At 37.7% G+C, this 18,580-nt stretch overlaps 1 protein-coding gene across 2 annotated transcripts in view; it reads left to right on the top strand.

Moving 5' to 3' along the window:
• The window catches only part of POLR3A (RNA polymerase III subunit A), a 41,125-nt gene extending 22,545 nt beyond the window's left edge, over positions 1-18,580 (top strand). The window contains exons 21-31 of one of the 2 annotated variants that reach the window (XR_008749745.1): positions 800-913; positions 5,749-5,835; positions 5,921-6,003; positions 8,240-8,410; positions 9,019-9,112; positions 9,223-9,315; positions 9,752-9,916; positions 10,593-10,757; positions 11,082-11,213; positions 12,503-12,690; positions 16,575-16,742. Coding sequence is in view for 1 of the 2 variants with exons in the window: in XM_055818319.1 (XP_055674294.1) it covers positions 800-913; positions 5,749-5,835; positions 5,921-6,003; positions 8,240-8,410; positions 9,019-9,112; positions 9,223-9,315; positions 9,752-9,916; positions 10,593-10,757; positions 11,082-11,213; positions 12,558-12,690; positions 16,575-16,723 (1,386 nt within the window). In the remaining variant the exon portion in view is untranslated. Of the gene's footprint in view, positions 1-799; positions 914-5,748; positions 5,836-5,920; positions 6,004-8,239; positions 8,411-9,018; positions 9,113-9,222; positions 9,316-9,751; positions 9,917-10,592; positions 10,758-11,081; positions 11,214-12,502; positions 12,691-16,574 lie in introns of both variants that reach the window. The other variant, XM_055818319.1, reaches the window with a different exon arrangement.

Below are 18,580 nucleotides of genomic sequence, written 5' to 3'. Positions count from 1 at the left end.
GTGTTACTGAAATCTTCCGAAGTACGAAAACAGTACTAAGCATGTAGGAGGAAGTAGTAAATGACAGGAAGAATTGTTGCAGTTGAAGTATTTATTTTTAAAACGCCTTTTTGCCTGTTCATGGTCAGTCCTTCAGCATGTCTGTACTAAGAGTTGTATTTTTTTACAGTAGAACACAGCAACTAGGACCAAACTGTGTATAAGCTGTGAAAAGTAGAATTTCCTTTTGTGCCTAAACCTAGTCCCAAGGGCCTGATATCCAACTTAATAGATAAAATACTCCTGGCTTAGTTGATTACTAGATTGAACTTACATTACACAAAGTAATTCCTTATTATATCAAGATGTGCATGTTTTTTGTGTGGAACTGCCTCTTAAGTCAGAGGCTTGATGGATTATTGAATAACTCGGGATGTATGGTGATGTTTGAAGGACGGTATTGTTTGGTTTTGGTTTTGTGGTTTGTTGGTTGGTTGTTCCCCTCCCCGCCAAAGACAAAAGCCTTTTGCTGAAATAACCGTTCAGACTTCTGTAATGTGAGCGTAATAGATCAGCAGAATATGAAACGTGTGTGTATACCTTCAGCTTTACGTAAGTAAGCAGAACTATATGTGGACCTTCCCTTCACGATACTCTGGTATTATATAGTAAAAATAAAAAGCAAACCCAAACCCCGCACAAAAACCAGCCAAAACTGAAGAATGCTGTTAAATCAATTGTATGTATCTATATTCTGTGCCTTTACAGTGAATTTTTTGTGCATGTGTTTTATATGAAGAAGTAATTTTTTCTTCTTAAGGCTGTATATCCATGCCAAAGTGAACCAGCCCTTAGTAAGAATGAATTGGTGTTAACATCTGAGTCCATTATGAAGAAGAACGAATTTCTTTGCTGTCGAGACAGTTTTTTGCAGGTAATTATCTCGCTTAACAGACTGCAATTAACTTTTTCTTGTAAATTAAGGAAATTAAATAAAACAGCCTTATTAATGTGTAGGAGCAATGGCTGAATTTTATGTGTTAGTGGCAGTTAGTTCAGTAATACATTTCTGTACGGTTGGGGGGGGGGGAACAAGTAATTTTAATTCTTATGGTAGTTGTTCATGTTCACCACAGGAACATTAGAAACGAGAGAAAAATCTAGTGATTTTTTGAGTAGAAGGTGCCATTAATCTGAGATACCTTGTGGGAATTTCTCTGCCTAGCAAGACGGTGCAGTAATTACGAGCTTCCACTAGGATGTCAGAAAAGAAATAATGCTTGTTGACTCTATGTAGGAAACCACTGAGTCTCATACTCCATTATTATGCTTATGTTTTGATATTGTCAACTTTCGGAATAACTGTTTTTACTAATTTGCTTGTTTTCCTGTAGTAGAAACACAAGCTATACACTTAGACCTATTAACTTTGCTTGCTTATGATACTAACCCAGCAAAAAAACTGGTGTCACGTGAAGTGCTTCGCTGGATGTGGCTTTCTTATTCTGGGGAGTACTTGCACGTCTTTTAAGGATGAGTGGCTGTTGACATGACCGCTTGCACTTGGAATTGCAAAAGTCGGTTTGTTTGAAAGAGCATTAAACAATTTTAGTATTTCTGAGAGCAGCTATACCTAAAGACTACTTTAGGAGACAGTGATTAAGAAGTGTACAATTAACCTGCCTGTGGACACATAAAGCTGTTACCTTGATGCACCTTCCTATTACTGGCAGAGATGAGAACATCATCAGCAGTGACCTGCTTTTGAAGGGTTTCTTTTTAATAGATCTAAGTGCTTCAGAGCAGAAGATGAAAAAATAATTGTTGTTTTTAAGCGGTTTTTTATAAACCTCATTCACAATTCTGTTGCTACAGCAGAGTTGAAAAAATAAGTATATCCATACTTGAAATATGCTGTGAATCTTAACTGCTTCTCTGAAGGAAAAAAAATGCAATATACTAACACCAGAGTTTGGAGATGAAGCTGGTCTTTGAGGTGTACATATTTGTAATCTTATCAGGAAAATCTAGATAATTGCTGTTAATTTCAGAATCACAGATATGGCTACATCACCTTAATGGTAATTAGTTTAACTGAAGATTTTTAAGTTTTAGATATTGTTACATTTTCTTCTTTCCTTTTTTTTTTTTCTGTTCATCCTTGAAGACATTAACTGAGACAGGTTATGAAAAATATAATGAGGTAATTGTAGCATGTGTGTGCACTGTGTGAGCATTAATGTTAGTGCTTTTTAGCTAAAGATGTGTGTATAGTGCTAAAGTAACTGATTAGCATATATAAGTTACTGCTTGTTAAATAATAATGTAGGTGTTCATCACAATTACTTACCCCAGTTCCATTTTAGTGGTGAAAACCATGAGACGAATTAATCCTCATAGTGAAATCTGAGGATATGAGGAAGCTGTCTTTTAGTACCTGAAACTGCCTTTGAAAACTCATTCTTTCAAACTTTAGGGATATTAGCATCTTTTCTGACATTTTCCTACCCCTTCCTCCACTTTTCCAGAACTGAGATATTTTTATTGGTGTTATTTTACCAGGAGGTTCCTATAACAGGCTTATCCACTCTTGTGCAAAAACCAGTATGTCTGAATAGCCTTTTTCAAACAGGGTGACATTCACTCTGCCTGCACTCCGCCGTCACTGGTGGGAATTTAACCAATGAATAAGCAGATTGTTGGCTGGCACAGTTTAAATTGTGTTACTCTTTTAATATATTTGAGTATATTAAGATACGGGTGAAGGGAAGGTTTTATTTCCTTCTTATTGAAATTGGGAAAACATTTAGAAGAACCTCACAATTTAAAAACAAAAAACATCAGTTAAATCATTTCTCTATGGTTTTTTTTTGTAGATGGAATAAGAGTACTGGGGAGTGTGGTACAAACATGGAAAAGGCTCAGCACACAGCCAGTTGGTGCTGGCACGTGTAGAACTGACCTAATGGGTCTGCCTGGACTCGAGGAGATTATTGGTGGATCTTGTGGGGTTGTCTGGATCGCTGTGTTTCAGCAAGCTTTGTAGCTGCGAGGATTCTTCTATCAGCAGTGTTTCATGTATAGAAATGATTCCACTAGCTTAAGTGTCGGGACACGTGATGCAAGCACCTGGCTGGCTAGGCTTTATACCCTGCACTGCTATTCTGACTAAATTTGGGCTCTGTAGGAGCTGACAAAGCCCACGTGGAGCCTCAGCTTACTGAGTCAGTTTGGTGCTGTTTTGTTAAACAGGTCCAGACTAAAAGACTTCATAGGTTTAGATAATATGAAAGAACTGATGGTTTCTTGAGCTTGCTCTGGCAGTTGCATCGCTGTGCTCGTAGAGGACAGTGTTGCACTTAAGATAAGTCCATAGAGACAGACAGGCTCAGCAAAAAGTGAGCTACGTTTTCATTCTATTTGTAGCATAAATTAATCCGTAGTTTGGATAAACTGCCAACAAATAATTGAAAGTTGAGAGGAATTGCTAATTTTCTCTTTTAGTTGTTATGCATGAAGAAAACTTTTGACAATGAGAAATGTCTTCAGAGATTTACCTTCTATTTCTCACCTTTTTTTGTCTTTAGTGTGTGGAAATAATGTACCATTTGAGTACCTTATTTTTACAGTTCAGAATTATAAATAACAACAGATGTGCTATGTTGGGAGGTTTTGGGTTTTTTTTTTTTTGTAAAGCGTTTTGGAGCTCAGGGACTGTCCAAGAGGAAAAGTTGTTCTTTTCTCATAATGCTACTTTTTCACATAATACTACTTTCACATATTTTCACATAATACTACTACGCAGTTTCTCATAATGCTACTTGGAGTCCTCTGCTCTACTAGTCTTAAGACAGCCCTATTGTGGACTTTCTCCATGTGACCACATGGCCAGTTACTCAGCCAGTATGACAACTTGTTTTGAGGAGTTTGTGATGGGTGTGGTTATTATTACTGTCCCCAGGTTTTCTAGTAGGTGAAAATTTACAACTTAGTCTTCGGTGTTCTGGAGGAAGAAGTCAGTGTTACTTACACCTCCTGCCTCTTCCCCTTCCACTCCTCCCTTCCAGCCCCTCCACAAAAGAAGCATCTTTTGTGATAGAATTACTTCTAAAATCTCTCCTTAGTGGGGTGGATTGTTGGGTTGTGGGCTTTTTTTCCTAGATCAAATGTTTTGGATTGTCTTCTGCAAGAGCTACAATATTCCTTCTTTTTAATGCACCCATAGTAAAAATACTATTTTTTCTAATATCACGTTATTGCTTAACAGTTTATTTTAGGAAATAAATAATCGATTTTATGCAAAGATTTCAGGGTCAAAAACCTTTAAAATGGCAAAATATTTCATTCTTGAATTACTGTGACTTAGTACAGGGCAAAAGGGGCAAAAATGTATGAATGCATCCTGTTGTCATCCAAGTGGGGAAACAACTTGAAGCATCCATTCCAGCAGCACATTTCTGTTGTTGGTTCTTTCAGTTGAACTTTGTGCTGGTATTCGCAGAAAGTAACTTACTGTCTGAAAATTTCTTGACTATCAGTAACAATGTTGTTATTTTGAGGATCTAAGGATTCTGTTAGGATGTAATAGAAGTGTATTTATAATGATTTATATATTAGGTTGGGGGAGAGGGGAAGGGCAGTCACTCAGATATTTACTAGTAATTTTTGGTGCCCAGCTACTGTTGGTGGTTGGAAGGAGTCCAGTACTGAGTGAAGAAGAAGTGATATTACATTATTGTCATCCTGGTTGTCAGGCAGGACTAATGGGTTGAAAAGGGTTTAAAGGGACTCTAAAAATCAAACTGTTCATTTCTTTACAGAGGCTTTCTTAAGTCATTGTTGAGGCAAATGGGAAGGACTTCCTCTTGCTTTTGTTTATATTTTGGTTTTGATAATCCAGTGACTTGCACTGAGTCCACTCTTATGGAAGAGTTTATTTGTGGAACTCGTATTTCTTGACTTGTAGTGTGCATTACAATATCCAAAATCTAACGCCCAACTGATGTTTCATAGAAATATTGGCTGGTTTTGTAACAGTAATTGTTTCAGTCTATGTTCCAGTAAAGACTGCTAGAAATACTTTTGGGTAAAACTGGTGAGAGAGTGAAAGGTTTATGTACTACTACGTGTGAAATGCAATTATCTGCAAGACCTCTCCACAAGATAACAAGAGTTATTTGAACTACGTTAGGTAGAGACTGACATGTGTGTATCAATTTTGAGTGGTTTTTCCTCCCAAATAAAGTACGTCTTGAATTTCTGAAATCTGTGCAGCCAGGTGTCCTTCATGTACTTCCTCTCTTGCCACAGTCTTTCCATTTTGACTTATTTTGAATACTGAGAAATGAGGGAGAATGTAGATGTGTCAGTATACTCAGAAAATAAGAATTTTGAGGGGTGTTTTGGTGTTGGTTTATTTTTTTTTGGTGGTAGAATCAGCTTCAGTAAGTGGTGGGTAGGAAGGTAGGATCAACCACAGTTAGATCTCTTTAAGTTTTCCATGCGTGCTCAGGAAGGATGCTTTTGTTCAGCGTGGACCATATTCCTCATGTATTGCTACTAATTTGTGGTTACACAAGAGTGAATCTGGTTTGCTAAATTCTAGTGTATGTGCGTGTCTTAAGTTTTAATGTTCCTCTCTCCATACTGTGCATTGTTAATTTATTATTGTAAACATACCATTTGGAGGTCTGAGCAAATAATTTACTGCTGAAGATTTGACTATGAAGACCATGTCTTCGCTTACTGTTGTTTTTAATGTAATTTCAGGAAATTAAAAAATTCATCAAAGGTGTTTCTGAGAAGATAAAAAAAACTAGGGACAAGTATGGCATTAATGACAATGGCACAACAGAGGTAAATAGTTTCAAGGGGGTAGTTATATAGCTATTTTCAATATTTGTAAGCTATTGATTTTCCAACTCTTTTATTCTCTTCTCAGCCACGAGTTTTATATCAGCTGGATAGGATTACTCCAACACAACTGGAGAAGTTTCTAGAGACTTGTAGGGACAAATACATGAGGTAAGCGTTTAGCCTGTTATTTTCTCAGTTTATCCCACGCCCTCCCCAGTTTAGCATTTGTTGCTTTGTTTGCAATGTAAGAGTGTATTTTGCTATTTTTACTGTATGAGTGTTGGTTGTGTTGTGAATGCAATACAAATAAAATGAAACAGTTGGCCTCAAGGCCATAAACATTGCAAGACAAAGGTAAAATGCCAAAAAAACCCCAAAACATTGCTGTCTACAGGTGGGCTTGTTAAGGCAGAGTTGAGTCTTGTACAACATTTCTCGAGGTCTGACACTTGAGATTTTTACCTTTCTGTCTACAGTCATAATCAGATTATTTCATTAGAAGACTTTTGATTTCTTTTTACATTGTAGGAAAGATGCTTTATACTTAACTTTTTACTTTTTGAACATGCAAAGCTATCTGCTTGTGTTCAGACACCTTTCTTCTGAAATAGTAGTGATCATACCCGCGAACACAGTTCTCTTACATAGCTACTTACTACTTCTATCCACAGATCGTATTTTGACAGCAGATTCTGGTGAAAGCCAAAAGTGCTAGGATTCAGAGTGAGAGAGGATATTGTTTAAACACTCTACACATTTTTACACCCACTGGCAGCAGGCATGTTCCCTTCCTCCCCCTCTTGCAGGAGATTGTTCCAAACCTCCAAAGAGTCCATGCAAAATAATGTCTGAATAGATCAGTTTCAAATCCACATGAATCTTCACAGTTATTCTTGGATCTACACAGTCCGTAAAGAGTTAATGTTACACCTGGTGTTAATGTGGTCTTGAATCTCTTAAGCACTTGCAGGAGATTTTTGTTTGTTCTGTTGTCTCTAACAAGATAATGATACTGTGGATGTTTTCATCTTCTTATCCATTAGGAGTTGTTTCATTTACTCTGGACTCCTTGGATTTGGTCATTGGCGTGCAGCCATTGGTGACATCTGCTTTGTGGCCTCATGCTCACCTGCATCAATTGTTTACTAATACTTTTTCTAGAAAATTCATGTATGTGCTGCATTCTTAACAGAACTAGTTTAAAGCAATTAGCAGTTTCCTGCTTTCAGTTGTTAGGATTACTTGCTTACATTTGTCTTGAGCTTTCTTAAACATTCTGGCATACTGTATTCTGCTGATCTGACTGAAAGACGGTGCCCTTGGAAAGGATCTGATTGCTATGAAGATCGGTTTTGGTTTATAGACTATTGTCATTTTACCAGGAGAAATCTTTCGGCTGAGATTCCAGCAATTTTTAGGCAGATATTACATGAATGTCAGGAGACGTCCAAATAATAGTGAGAACAGTAACCTTTGCTTAAATGATTTTGTTTTTACAGTCACCCAGAATTAATTCCTTTAGCTGTTACAAGCTAAATCACTATTCGACAGTAATTTTACTTCGTAAGATTTCATCAAGAAATATGCAAGAAGCTGCTGCAATTAGATTGTTTGAGGAGGTGGTGTTGTGCCTTAAGTTCAGAGGTTGTGTTTGCTCTAGAAAGGCAGACCACGTTGCAGTCTGAGCAAGCTTAAGAATGCTAACTTGCAGGATCTGATCAAAATTGTAGGGGGGGATGTAAACCACCCCTCGTGTCTCATTTTGAAATTGCTTATCATAGTGTGGTGTGGTCTTCATTGATCTTTTTTATTTTTGTCCTGTAAGGACAACCAGTTCTCAAAGTACGTAAATTTTAGAAAGGGGCAAATGTGGGAATAAGCCCATTACTTGTGTAACTTCGAGGGAAAGTAGGTCATCAGCGTAGGGCTTTTAAATAAGGTGAAGACAACAAAGACATTAATGTCTAGATTTTGCTCTGATTAAAAATAATCTGTGTAATAAGTTCTTAAAGAAGATTTAATAAAGCTTTCTTATGTTTAAATGTATAAAGGGAGGGGGGTCTGGAAATGTTAGCATATGGGATTTCCCTGAATGGGGAATCCTCAATCTACGGTTTGATGCTGAGGAGGAAGAGGACAAGTGTTGTGTTTATTGTTATGGATGTTATCCTGAATCTGTAGAATGCCTGTAGGACAGGGCATCTTCTTTGCTAGAATGAGATCAATCTTGAGTATTAGAGACCTTTTAACTTACTTCCTGTTCATTTATTATTAAAAATTAAAAGGTAACGAACTTCTCACGTATCTACCAAAATAGTTTCTGTCTTTGCTTGCTTAGGAATTTATACTTTATTCAGTTCTATGTCTCTTTCTGTATTATTTTATGAGAGAATTTCTTTATCAGGGCACAGATGGAGCCTGGTTCTGCAGTAGGAGCTCTTTGTGCACAGAGTATTGGTGAGCCTGGCACACAGATGACTCTGAAGACTTTCCATTTTGCTGGCGTTGCTTCAATGAACATTACTTTGGGTGTGCCAAGAATCAAAGAAATCATTAATGCTTCAAAGGCTATTAGGTACTAACGTTGTTCTGGTTTGGTTGTTTTTGGTGGGGTTTTTTTCCTTTGCCTAAGTGAGACTTGATGGGTAAATTTGCAATACATCATAGACTTTCCCTGTTTTCAGTAATAGACTAGACAATGTTGATGCATGGGATACCCAAATAAAAAAGATCTAATACCTATCCAACTAAGTGATACTTGGGGCCAGAGAAGAGAGAAGCTTCATTTTTTCTGAAAATCAAATGTGGTTAAGTGGTTACCTATATTTAGTATTCTAATAAATGTCTCATATGCTGTGAAACTTTCTGGAGTTCAGCAGTAGTTGAAGCATACCTATTCATGAAGCCATACTTAAATAATGCTAGAGTGGTGTTGCCGTGAAAACAGTCACTAGTTACTGTGTTACAATCTCTTGTGTGTTTGCTTATTTTTACCAGCCTGAAGTACATAAACAGTAATTTCCTTGGGTGTACCTGAGGAAGCTGAAGGTCTCTTACCTTTTTAAATACTATTCTAGAGATGAGATAGGTTCCATAAGGCAAACTGGAATTCAAATTGCTATCTGTAATCTAGCTGAGCAGTTTCCTCACTGTTTTATTTTTTTGTATCTTTACTTTTTGTAGCACCCCTATAATAACAGCACAGTTGGATAAAGATGATGATCCTGATTTTGCCCGTCTGGTTAAAGGAAGAATTGAGAAAACTTTATTAGGGGAGGTAGGAAAAATTGTATTATTGCTAATACTTTAAATGTAAAAGTTAGCCAGTTGTTATGGGGCATTTAAACTGTTTTCACATGCTAACTATTTCATCCTTATCTCTTAAAGATTTCAGAATATATTGAGGAAGTGTTTCTTCCAGATGATTGTTTCATCCTAGTGAAGTTGTCTTTAGAGCGCATTAGACTACTGAGGTTAGAGGTGAGTTGTTCAGGTCTTAGGCAGAATATTCCTTGGGTAAGTTCCAAAGGGTCTCTTCAACATCACAAGTCAGACCAGTGGAAGTTTAAAAAAAGAAAGTGAACAGAAGATGTGCTGTGGCTACATTATATCTGGGGTTGGGTTTTTTCTCCTTGTCAAGTGAGTAATTTTTCCTTTATTTGGGAATGAGAGAACATACATTCATTTCTTGGTGCCTTGCTTAACCCAAGGATGGCATTTCTGTCTGTTAGTCAACATGCAGGCCGCTACCCTCAGCACAGGATAGTATTTCATACAATTTATAAGAGTCACAACTCCCTGTTATTTTTCCACATTCTGCTTTTTTATATTGTTGAGAGACTGCTGCATGTATTTGGGCAGATTTGTATCTGTTAAGAGAGATATCCTGATGTTTGCTGGCTGACTTCTGCCACAGGTGAATGCAGAGACTGTGCGCTACTCTATTTGCATATCTAAACTCAGAGTAAAGCCTGGAGATGTTGCTGTCCATGGAGAAGCAGTTGTATGTGTGACCCCTCGTGAAAACAGCAAGAGTTCAATGTATTATGTATTGCAGTCCCTGAAGGAAGAACTCCCAAAGGTAAAAACAAAGGTTGTTTTACGTTTTTGTGGGAGGTGATCAGTTATAGTAATTTGGAGTTCTATGGTGGGAAGATGAAGTAATTCTTGTCAGTATTGTCAATAAACATAGGCTGAGTCCGTAACTCTTAGATTGTGATGCCACTGCTTTACAGCTGAAATTAAGCCTCAGTTAGTAATCTTCAATTACTAAATTAAATTGAAGCGTTGATATGTTCCTTACAACATTTATTGAAGCATTCGGAGTGCAGCAGTTGTATGAAATAGTGGTAACTTCTTCCAACTGCATCCAGAGCTTAACCACATGACAGTATCTGGCATTTTTACAGCTTTTGCTGTGAGGAGACAGTTTACTTTGATTTTTAAAAATAGGCATAAGTGAACGTTTATTATTGGCAGGATGCCCTTTCATTTGTGTGGATATATCGCCAGATCTGAGTGTGAGGATATCTGGCATAAAATATAAAATACAGATGAGTAAGGTTTGTAATATGGTGTGAATGTCACATTTGTACCTAGCGTATTGAAGAGCAGGAAATCTTGTTTCATATGTATTTTAATTGAGCATTTACTCCAAAGACTGGTGCTTCTAAATAAGTTTGAATGCTAATAAAGTTTACCTTTCTATACTGTGCACACCAAAGTTACTAGGGGTTTTTTTTGTTTGTTTTGTCAAGGTTGTAGTGCAAGGTATACCAGAGGTTTCCCGAGCTGTCATTCATATTGATGAACAAAGTGGAAAGGAAAAATATAAACTTCTAGTTGAAGGTGATAATCTGCGAGCTGTTATGGCTACCCATGGAGTGAAAGGAACAAAAACGTCTTCTAACAACACTTACGAGGTAGCGTTTAAGTGGGTACTGTGGGGTTTCCCCCATAGCATCTTTGTTACAAGTGCTTGTTTGTGCTCAGATGCAGCAGTTGATGTATCATCAAGCCTGAGTTCACTAATAGTTGTCAGAATGCATTAACGCAAGAGAACAATTCGACTGGCAGCACTGTTCACTTCGAAGCAGCTTTTTCTAAAACTATTTTTAAAACAGAGAAATGCAAAAGGGTAGTAATGGAAATGGAGTATTAATCTGACATCAGTCAGTATTTTTTCCAGGAATATACTTGCTCTAAGCATTTGATTTTTCATTAATCTAACATAATCTCTTGTGTAGGTAGAGAAGACACTAGGGATTGAAGCTGCTCGGACGACAATTATCAATGAGATTCAGTATACAATGGTGAACCATGGTATGAGCATTGACAGGAGACATGTTATGTTGTTGTCTGATCTAATGACTTACAAGGTTTGTACTATGTGTTTTCTAAATGTTACATTGTCCTGTTTAGGCAAGTTAATTTTACCATGTTTGAGAAGGACAGATGAGCTAGGGAGATGGGAATCGCTTATAGGTTTAAAGAATTGTGAGTTTCACTGACCAAATACTGTTGTTTGTTTACCAAACAAAATGCTTAATTAGTCTGGTTCTTGGGCTTGGGGGGGAGAAGGCCTATTTGACTGAAAACAAGTTGATATAATGAGTAGGGAATCATAATTTCTCATTGGAAATAGGAATCCTAAAAATTGTGGTATGAAAATCAACTGTTTGGGTAGCCATGCATGCAATTTAAGGCTTGCTGTGCAGAAAACCACATGGGGTGTGGTTCATAGCAGCTGCACTGTATATGAGAGTCTAAGGACACAGACATTACAAATAGAATCAGATTACATACAGAGTATAAACAGTCTTCCAGAACTTGTTAGTAGAAAATCGTGTCTGTTCTTTATTAATTGGCTTTCTTTCCTTCACACCCATTGTGATTTTTAGATTTGAGTATGCTTAGTGAAGTAAGATTTTCCACTTTGTCTGCCAGAGTGCAAGGGTTTAAATTTGGGTAAGCTGGATGAAGGAGTTCTGACTTCTCCCAAAACTGTAGGGCTTTGTTGTACTGCGCTGCAGCAGTCCCCAGGGCTGGCCGCGTGGAGCTGCGACACGATCGTAGAAAAGGGTAGCAAAGTGCAGCGGTTTACACTTGTTGGGCTCCTAGCGTGCATTCTTTTGTCAGTACTTCTGACTTGTGCTTCTGTGCGCAGTCTGTTATAATTAGGGTGTTAGAAACAGAGGCAGAAATAAACCAAGTTAGCTTAAAAAGCTAATTACTTTTTTTCTTGACAGTGAAAAAATGAAGATTTAATGTCTTCTGTAAGCTCCTGGCAGATGAAGTCACATTTGTTAGTAGACAATCGGCAGTAGCTTCAGCACAGTGCTCTCAGACCCCAATTTAAGTTTGTAGCTCAGCAACTGCTTTATAATTGTGTGGTTTTTCTCCTGGCCATGTTTCTTTCAATCTTGCCGATGTTCTTGCTTTAAAAAAAAAAATCTCTATAAAAGCTTCTTTCATGTATGAATGTATGAACTTCTTGTTTAATGTAAATATTGATTGCTACCAAACTGTTATCCTTCAGGATGTTTTAACTGTGAAGCAGCATATTATGACAACGCTATATTGTAGATGGTAAACTTTTTACTTGTGTGTGTTAGGGTAAAAACTACATTTCTGTTGTTCACTTGATTTTTGCTTCTTTTGCAAGCAGCAGGCCTCCAGCCACAATTGTGATAGTCTGTCTTTGGGTTTTTCCATCAATCAAGGGCGAAGTGCTGGGCATTACTAGGTTTGGACTGGCAAAAATGAAGGAAAGTGTGTTGATGCTGGCTTCTTTTGAAAAGACTGCAGACCATCTCTTTGATGCTGCCTACTTCGGACAGAAGGATTCTGTTTGTGGTAGGTACTGCAAATTCTGTTGCGGCTTGTGGTCCTTACCGAGCATCTGTAAACCTCTTCAAAGCACTGGATTTTTGCTCTTGTTAAGCTTTCTGTTGAGCTTACCTGTCAAAAACTTTGAGTCTGCGGCTGATTTATCTAAGCTCTTTATTCTAGAGGTCTGCTTGACGTTTCTCTACTTCTAGTCTCAATCAGAGATCTTGAAGTCAGTCGCGTATTTGTTGTACGCTTCTTAAAGCAGCATTTTAGTAATTCGGGCTTACTTTTCACTATATAGCTCAGTGAAATACCAGGAAATTTGTCTCACTATCAGGAGTTCTCGTTTTTAAGTTGTGAAAGTTTGTGTATCTTCAACACGTAGATTTGCTTAATGAATCTAGTAACCCCATTCAGCATTTAGGTTTTGGTTTCATTCCTCTTAAGAAGTATGAAGAGATGTATGTTGCAGGTAGCATAGGTGAATCATTACTGTGCGTAGTGACTGCTTATCTGATTTGTCAGCTGTACCTAGAAACAAACAGAAAGGGAAAGTTCCTGGCTTCTTCAATTAGTTCTGCTCTAAACAGATAAAAATGGTGTGTGTGGTTTTGGATTATTATTTTTTTTAATTATGAACCTTGTTTATCAGTACTTTACTCATTAACAGAACAGAGAAGATCCCTGTCCTGAGAAATTTCTTTTTAAATGTATCTGTTCTTCAGTTTTAACGTTAAGTTTGTTAACATCAACTGAATTATCTTCTCACTCAATTCATGACAGAATCTGATCAGAGTTGAAAAATATATGTATACATGCAGACAAGGGCATGCATGCACACATACAGACAACCAAACAATACTCAAGTAGGTTAGTCTTGTCATATTCTGTTAATCTCTTAATTTTGTGTTTCTGCCGTGTACTTTAATATTTGGAATGGATGTTGTTTTTCTTTTTTTAAACTCCTTTGCCCCAGTTCTTCTCAGATTTCATTCTCCTTTAAGCTACATAAATTTTGGAATGATTTGTTAAAAAGCCTCTATCTAGGACATAAAACAGAGAAAAGGAGAAGTCAAGCAGCTTTCACCCTCTTCATCGTCTTTTTACGTAAAGCCTGCTGTCCTAGAGCTGTAACTGCTCATTTGGGGTTTCTGAGTGTTAATGAAATACAGAAATATGAATATGTCATGTTAAGATTTACTAGTTTATATGTATTTCTATATGGTCTTAGAAAACGTACTCGATTTCAAACAGTGCTTTGTGGACAGTGTATTTTCTGAATTGCTGGAATCTGTTAGAAACCTTTGTATTACTAGTACATAATACACTAATTCGTATTTTAAGAATTCTGCCACTTTCTGACTGTCCAGATGAGTGTCTTCTACAAGAGGGGGATTTTTTTTTCTCTTTTTTTTTTTTTTCTTTTAATTATTATTTGTCCATAGCTAAAGCAAAGATCCTATGGGAGACTGATTCAATCCTGGACAGTAAAGTAAAGAGTATGTTTTCTCAAAGCCCTCTCTAAGCTGGTAAAATCTTATTTTGAATAATGTGGAAACCAATGATCTTTTCGTGTTGCCTTCTATATAAATGTTTTAGTTCATATAAGGAAATGGAATGGACAAAACAGAAAATTGTTGTCTGTCTTCCAAAAATGAAGAGATGATACTGGCTTGCTTGTATGAAAAAGTGCGGTGCAGCTGCCTGACCCAGCCATCGCTAGCTATCTCTTAGAATTACTGTTAAGACTCTTACACACTCATGGGCTTGCATCTTCAGAGCAGGAAAAAGTTATAAATGTTGCCAAGAGAAATGAGTATGTACCCAAAATCAAATTGTAGGTGCTGTACTGAATGGCATCTCAAATCAGTGCTTCTCCTGAATGTGTAGTTATTAGACTATGTGGCCTTTGAATCACTTTTGTTTTGAAAGATGCTTCCCCTCCCCCCCCCCCCCCCAAGAAAATGGGGAACAGCTGATTTGTTCTTTGCCTACATAAACAAGCATTTTCTTTTAAGAATTGCTGCTCTCACCTTTCAGTAGGCACAGCGGGTTGCAACTAGACCAGAGAAATACATCCAGTACCAGCAGCATCCAGTGGATGCTGGAAGCAGCGTCAGCAGTAGTCGGCAAGATACTGCTTAGAGATACAGTCCATTTGCCTTTCCATCCGCTTCCCAAAAAGCAGCCAACAGCGCTCTCATGTCTAACTTGTGAGTAGGACCCCAGAGCTACAGCTCACTGCTGTGACATTCATTGCTGAGGAGGTGGTCTGGAAGGGAAATGTCAAAAATAAGCTCTGCAGTAAGAGCAGTATGACTGGCTTCATCTCCGCCTGGTTTCTTTCCAGCTGGAAGTGAGAGCAGCAGTTCATAGCTGTCAGCCAGATGCTTAGATCTGTAATAGTTTATAACTGGTGCTGTTACGAGACCCTGCACTGGAGGGGGCTTGGGTGGTCATTAGAGCAGTGTGTGCTGTCCTGGCAGTTCTGCTGCCATCAACAACATCTTCACCCATCCAATATGATTGTTGTTGGCTTCTAGTATACATTAGTCTGAGCCGATATATAACATCCACTTGGTTGTTAGTGGCATGTTCTGTCTGCGTGTTTCCTGCTATACGTGACTGTTGTCAGATGCTGTGAACTAGTACATTGCCCGTGAGGCAAAAGGGAGGTGAGGGGAAGGCTTCTGGGTGTTTACATGGAAGGCTTGCCAAGGAAGAAGGATTCCCAAAATCCAAATGTAGTTTCCATGGTTTAGTGGCTGGCTCAGGTTGAAAGGCTATTGTGCAAAACTAGGTAAGTTTTAATCTGCTACATGTTAGAAAGGTATTTCCTTTATCCGTTGTAACATGCATGCTATAGCGGCTATACGAAATAGTGGACCTAAATACACAGCAACTTCTAAGACTTCTACTTTGCACAAGATTTTTAAGTGCATAATGTTGGCGAATATGCAGCAGAAATGCAGCAGCGGTCTAAGAGCAAAAATAAAAAATCTTCATTCATATTCTTCATTCATTCATTAATAATATTCATCTTAAATTATCAATCGAATCTTGCCAGAATGTTGAGCAAATTTATTTTCATTTTTTATGCAGTCAAAGGTACAGCTGTTTATTATTATTTTCTTAAACAAGTATGTGAAGGATGATAACTCTGATACTCCTGAGAATGCATGAGTGTCATTTGGATCATAGCAGTATGCAGAGGAAAAACCCACTGGTTTCTGATAGCTTGCTTTTAATGTGGGATGTTCTTTGGAAAAGCTGTATACCTCAGTAGATCTGGAATATAAACATGTCAGCGTGTTGCTGTGAAAATGCTGTAGCTATCAAAAATAGTTGGGACAGACTAAACCTTAAAATTCAAAACAAAAAAATGGTGAAATGCACAAAGCGCCACAGGTGGAGCAACGGTTGCCTCTGTCCCTGGGGAGCTGCGGGGGTTTCAAGGGGACTTGGCCAGGTTTGACACAAGTCTTAGCACCCAGAGAATGAACACGCAGTAGCTGTGCCTTTCATCCTCGGCTGTTGGCACCGAGTAGAGTGTGTCTTCACCAAAACCAAACCACCCAAAGCGCTCTTGTTGCTAGAGAAGGTGTTTTGGTTAGGCTGAATGTTTTTCATTTTGAGAATTCAAATAATATAAAATACTGATCTCATGACCATAACATGTACAAAAATAGTTCAAAATTGGTTGTGTTTCTCCCCCTGTGTAGAGGGGGGCAGGTTCTGGGAGAACCCCAGGGGGTTAAGGAGTGACTTTCTCACCTAGTGAGGAGATCTTGGGTTTTCCATGCGAGGTTCCTGGAGATCTGATAGGCAAGGCATACAGAAGGGGCAAGTGAAATAGTTTTGTAAATCCTTGATCTTCAGATTGTCAATATGTTGGGTTTTTTTCCTAGGTGTTTCCGAGTGCATCATCATGGGAATTCCGATGAATATTGGAACAGGACTTTTTAAACTATTGCACAAAGCAGACAAAGAATCAACCCCTCCTAGGAGGCCTCTGATATTTGATGATAATGAATTTCATATTCCCATTGTTACATAGCACTTGGACGTGATACAAGATAGCAAAACAAGAAACGGCAAGGAAACATCATTTAAATTAAGAAATTTGTATTATCTGTTCTATGTGTCTTAATAACTGTGAATTGATAAGCCAAATACCATCAAAAGAATTGTTCAGTCGTTTACCACTTGTTAGTGCAGACCCTGAAAGGGGAGGCTTCTCTGCACCAGAGAGGAAATACAGTTGAAGTGGATTTTGCCGGGTACAATTTTATTTTTCGTGTGCTAGAACTAGATCTTTGTGTTAATGGTGGAAGTTGTTATTAACTCAGTATTAGACAAGTGTATTCAGACTTGATTAAAAAACCCAAAATTGCAAGAGAGTTCTGAGAAGTTGCGGAGTGCATTTGGAAATGGCCTTTCAACAGGAGCTGCAGCTGTTAAGAACAGGAACTTCAGAAGGCTAGAACTGAGTCTGATTAATTCATACTGAGTTAAAACTTCAGGAGTGCTGTTGAAAGTGTTTGAAATAGTTGCTCTTTGCTTGTGGTTTGTGTTGTTTGGTTTTTTTTTTTTAATTGTTTTATCCCAAGTTACTATCTGGTAAATAGTTTTCCTTCCCAGGATTCTGATTTGGGTTGTACCTGCAAGAAGGTGCATGTTGTAAAGCTGCTATTAAATTCTGAGAAGACTGTTATAAGAACATTAGAAATTATGAATAGCTTCTTAGATTATAGCAGCTATTAAACTGCTGGAATCTGTAATTTACAGCAGCTTTAGTTTTGGGAGTGTTTCATAATTGAGCAGGATAGTCTGAACAACCTAGGGTTTTTTTTAATATATAAAGTAGAAATAGAAAGGGAAGCTGTTTTCAAATTATTTCATGGCAATCCATGAAAGTATTTTCATCTTTAGCCCACTAGAGCAGTTTTCAGAATGAAAATAGATTCTAAATTATTTTAGTGTAGTTTATTTAAGTTTACCGTGGTGCTATGGAAGGGAAGTATCTTAGTGGTTTTTTGTCAGCTGTCTTTGGATATTCAGTGTGCTCGTAACATGGGTCAAGGCTGGAGAGAAACGAAAGAGAGAGAGAGGAGAGCTGAAGTTGTGCACTCGTAAAATTGAAGTAGGCTGCTGAATGATCCAGCATTTGAAAGTGAGCAAGTTGGTGCTGCTGTTTGTCTTCATGTAGCAAACAAAAAAAAAAAAAAGTGTAAGGCTACATTTGGAGAATGTAGTTAAATCTGTTAAGTCTTGAAGTGCCACTGTGTTTATTTTTTAAATCATTCTTCATGCAGAGAAGACCTGATGTACAATTCAGCATGGCTGTTGTGAAATTATTTTGTATTTTCGGTGTGATACTAAGGTGTAACTCTGCCTAGATTTTGGCAGGGTAAAGACTGAGAATATAATATGTTTAGTATCTGCTCTAAAAGCCATATATATTTCACTATCTCTTTTTTAACAGTAGAAATTTCAGAATAAACTAAATTTTTCTGTTATCTCAGTGAGATTGCCATCTACAGATTTGTAAGTATAAAAGTCTAGCTCTTCCTTTTAAAACATGTAAGGGGCCAAATGGAGTGAAAGCCCGTAAACCTTTCCTGTGGATAATGACTTCTTTTTATCATGGGAAATCCTACTGAAGTGCTTGGCATTTTTGTGCATAAAGATATTTCTGAAGATGTAAATGAGTGGGATTTGTACTGGAACGAGTAACCACCTCTTTTTTGGGGGTAGGGTGGAGTTGTTTCGGGGGGATTTTTATTTTGTCAGTTTAGCGAAATGGTATTTAAATGGTGGGTTTAACTCTTGTACGTGTTAAAAGTGTTCAGTAAATCACATCTGTTGCCGTTGTCTTTAATACCACAATAAAGAGAGGCAGAGATAAAGAAAA

This window comes from Falco peregrinus, chromosome 1 (genome assembly GCF_023634155.1).
Source record: "Falco peregrinus isolate bFalPer1 chromosome 1, bFalPer1.pri, whole genome shotgun sequence".
Lineage (NCBI taxonomy): Eukaryota > Metazoa > Chordata > Aves > Falconiformes > Falconidae > Falco > Falco peregrinus.
The sequence above is the reverse complement of the archived record's forward strand: the minus strand, read 5'-3'. Positions and strand labels throughout refer to the sequence as shown.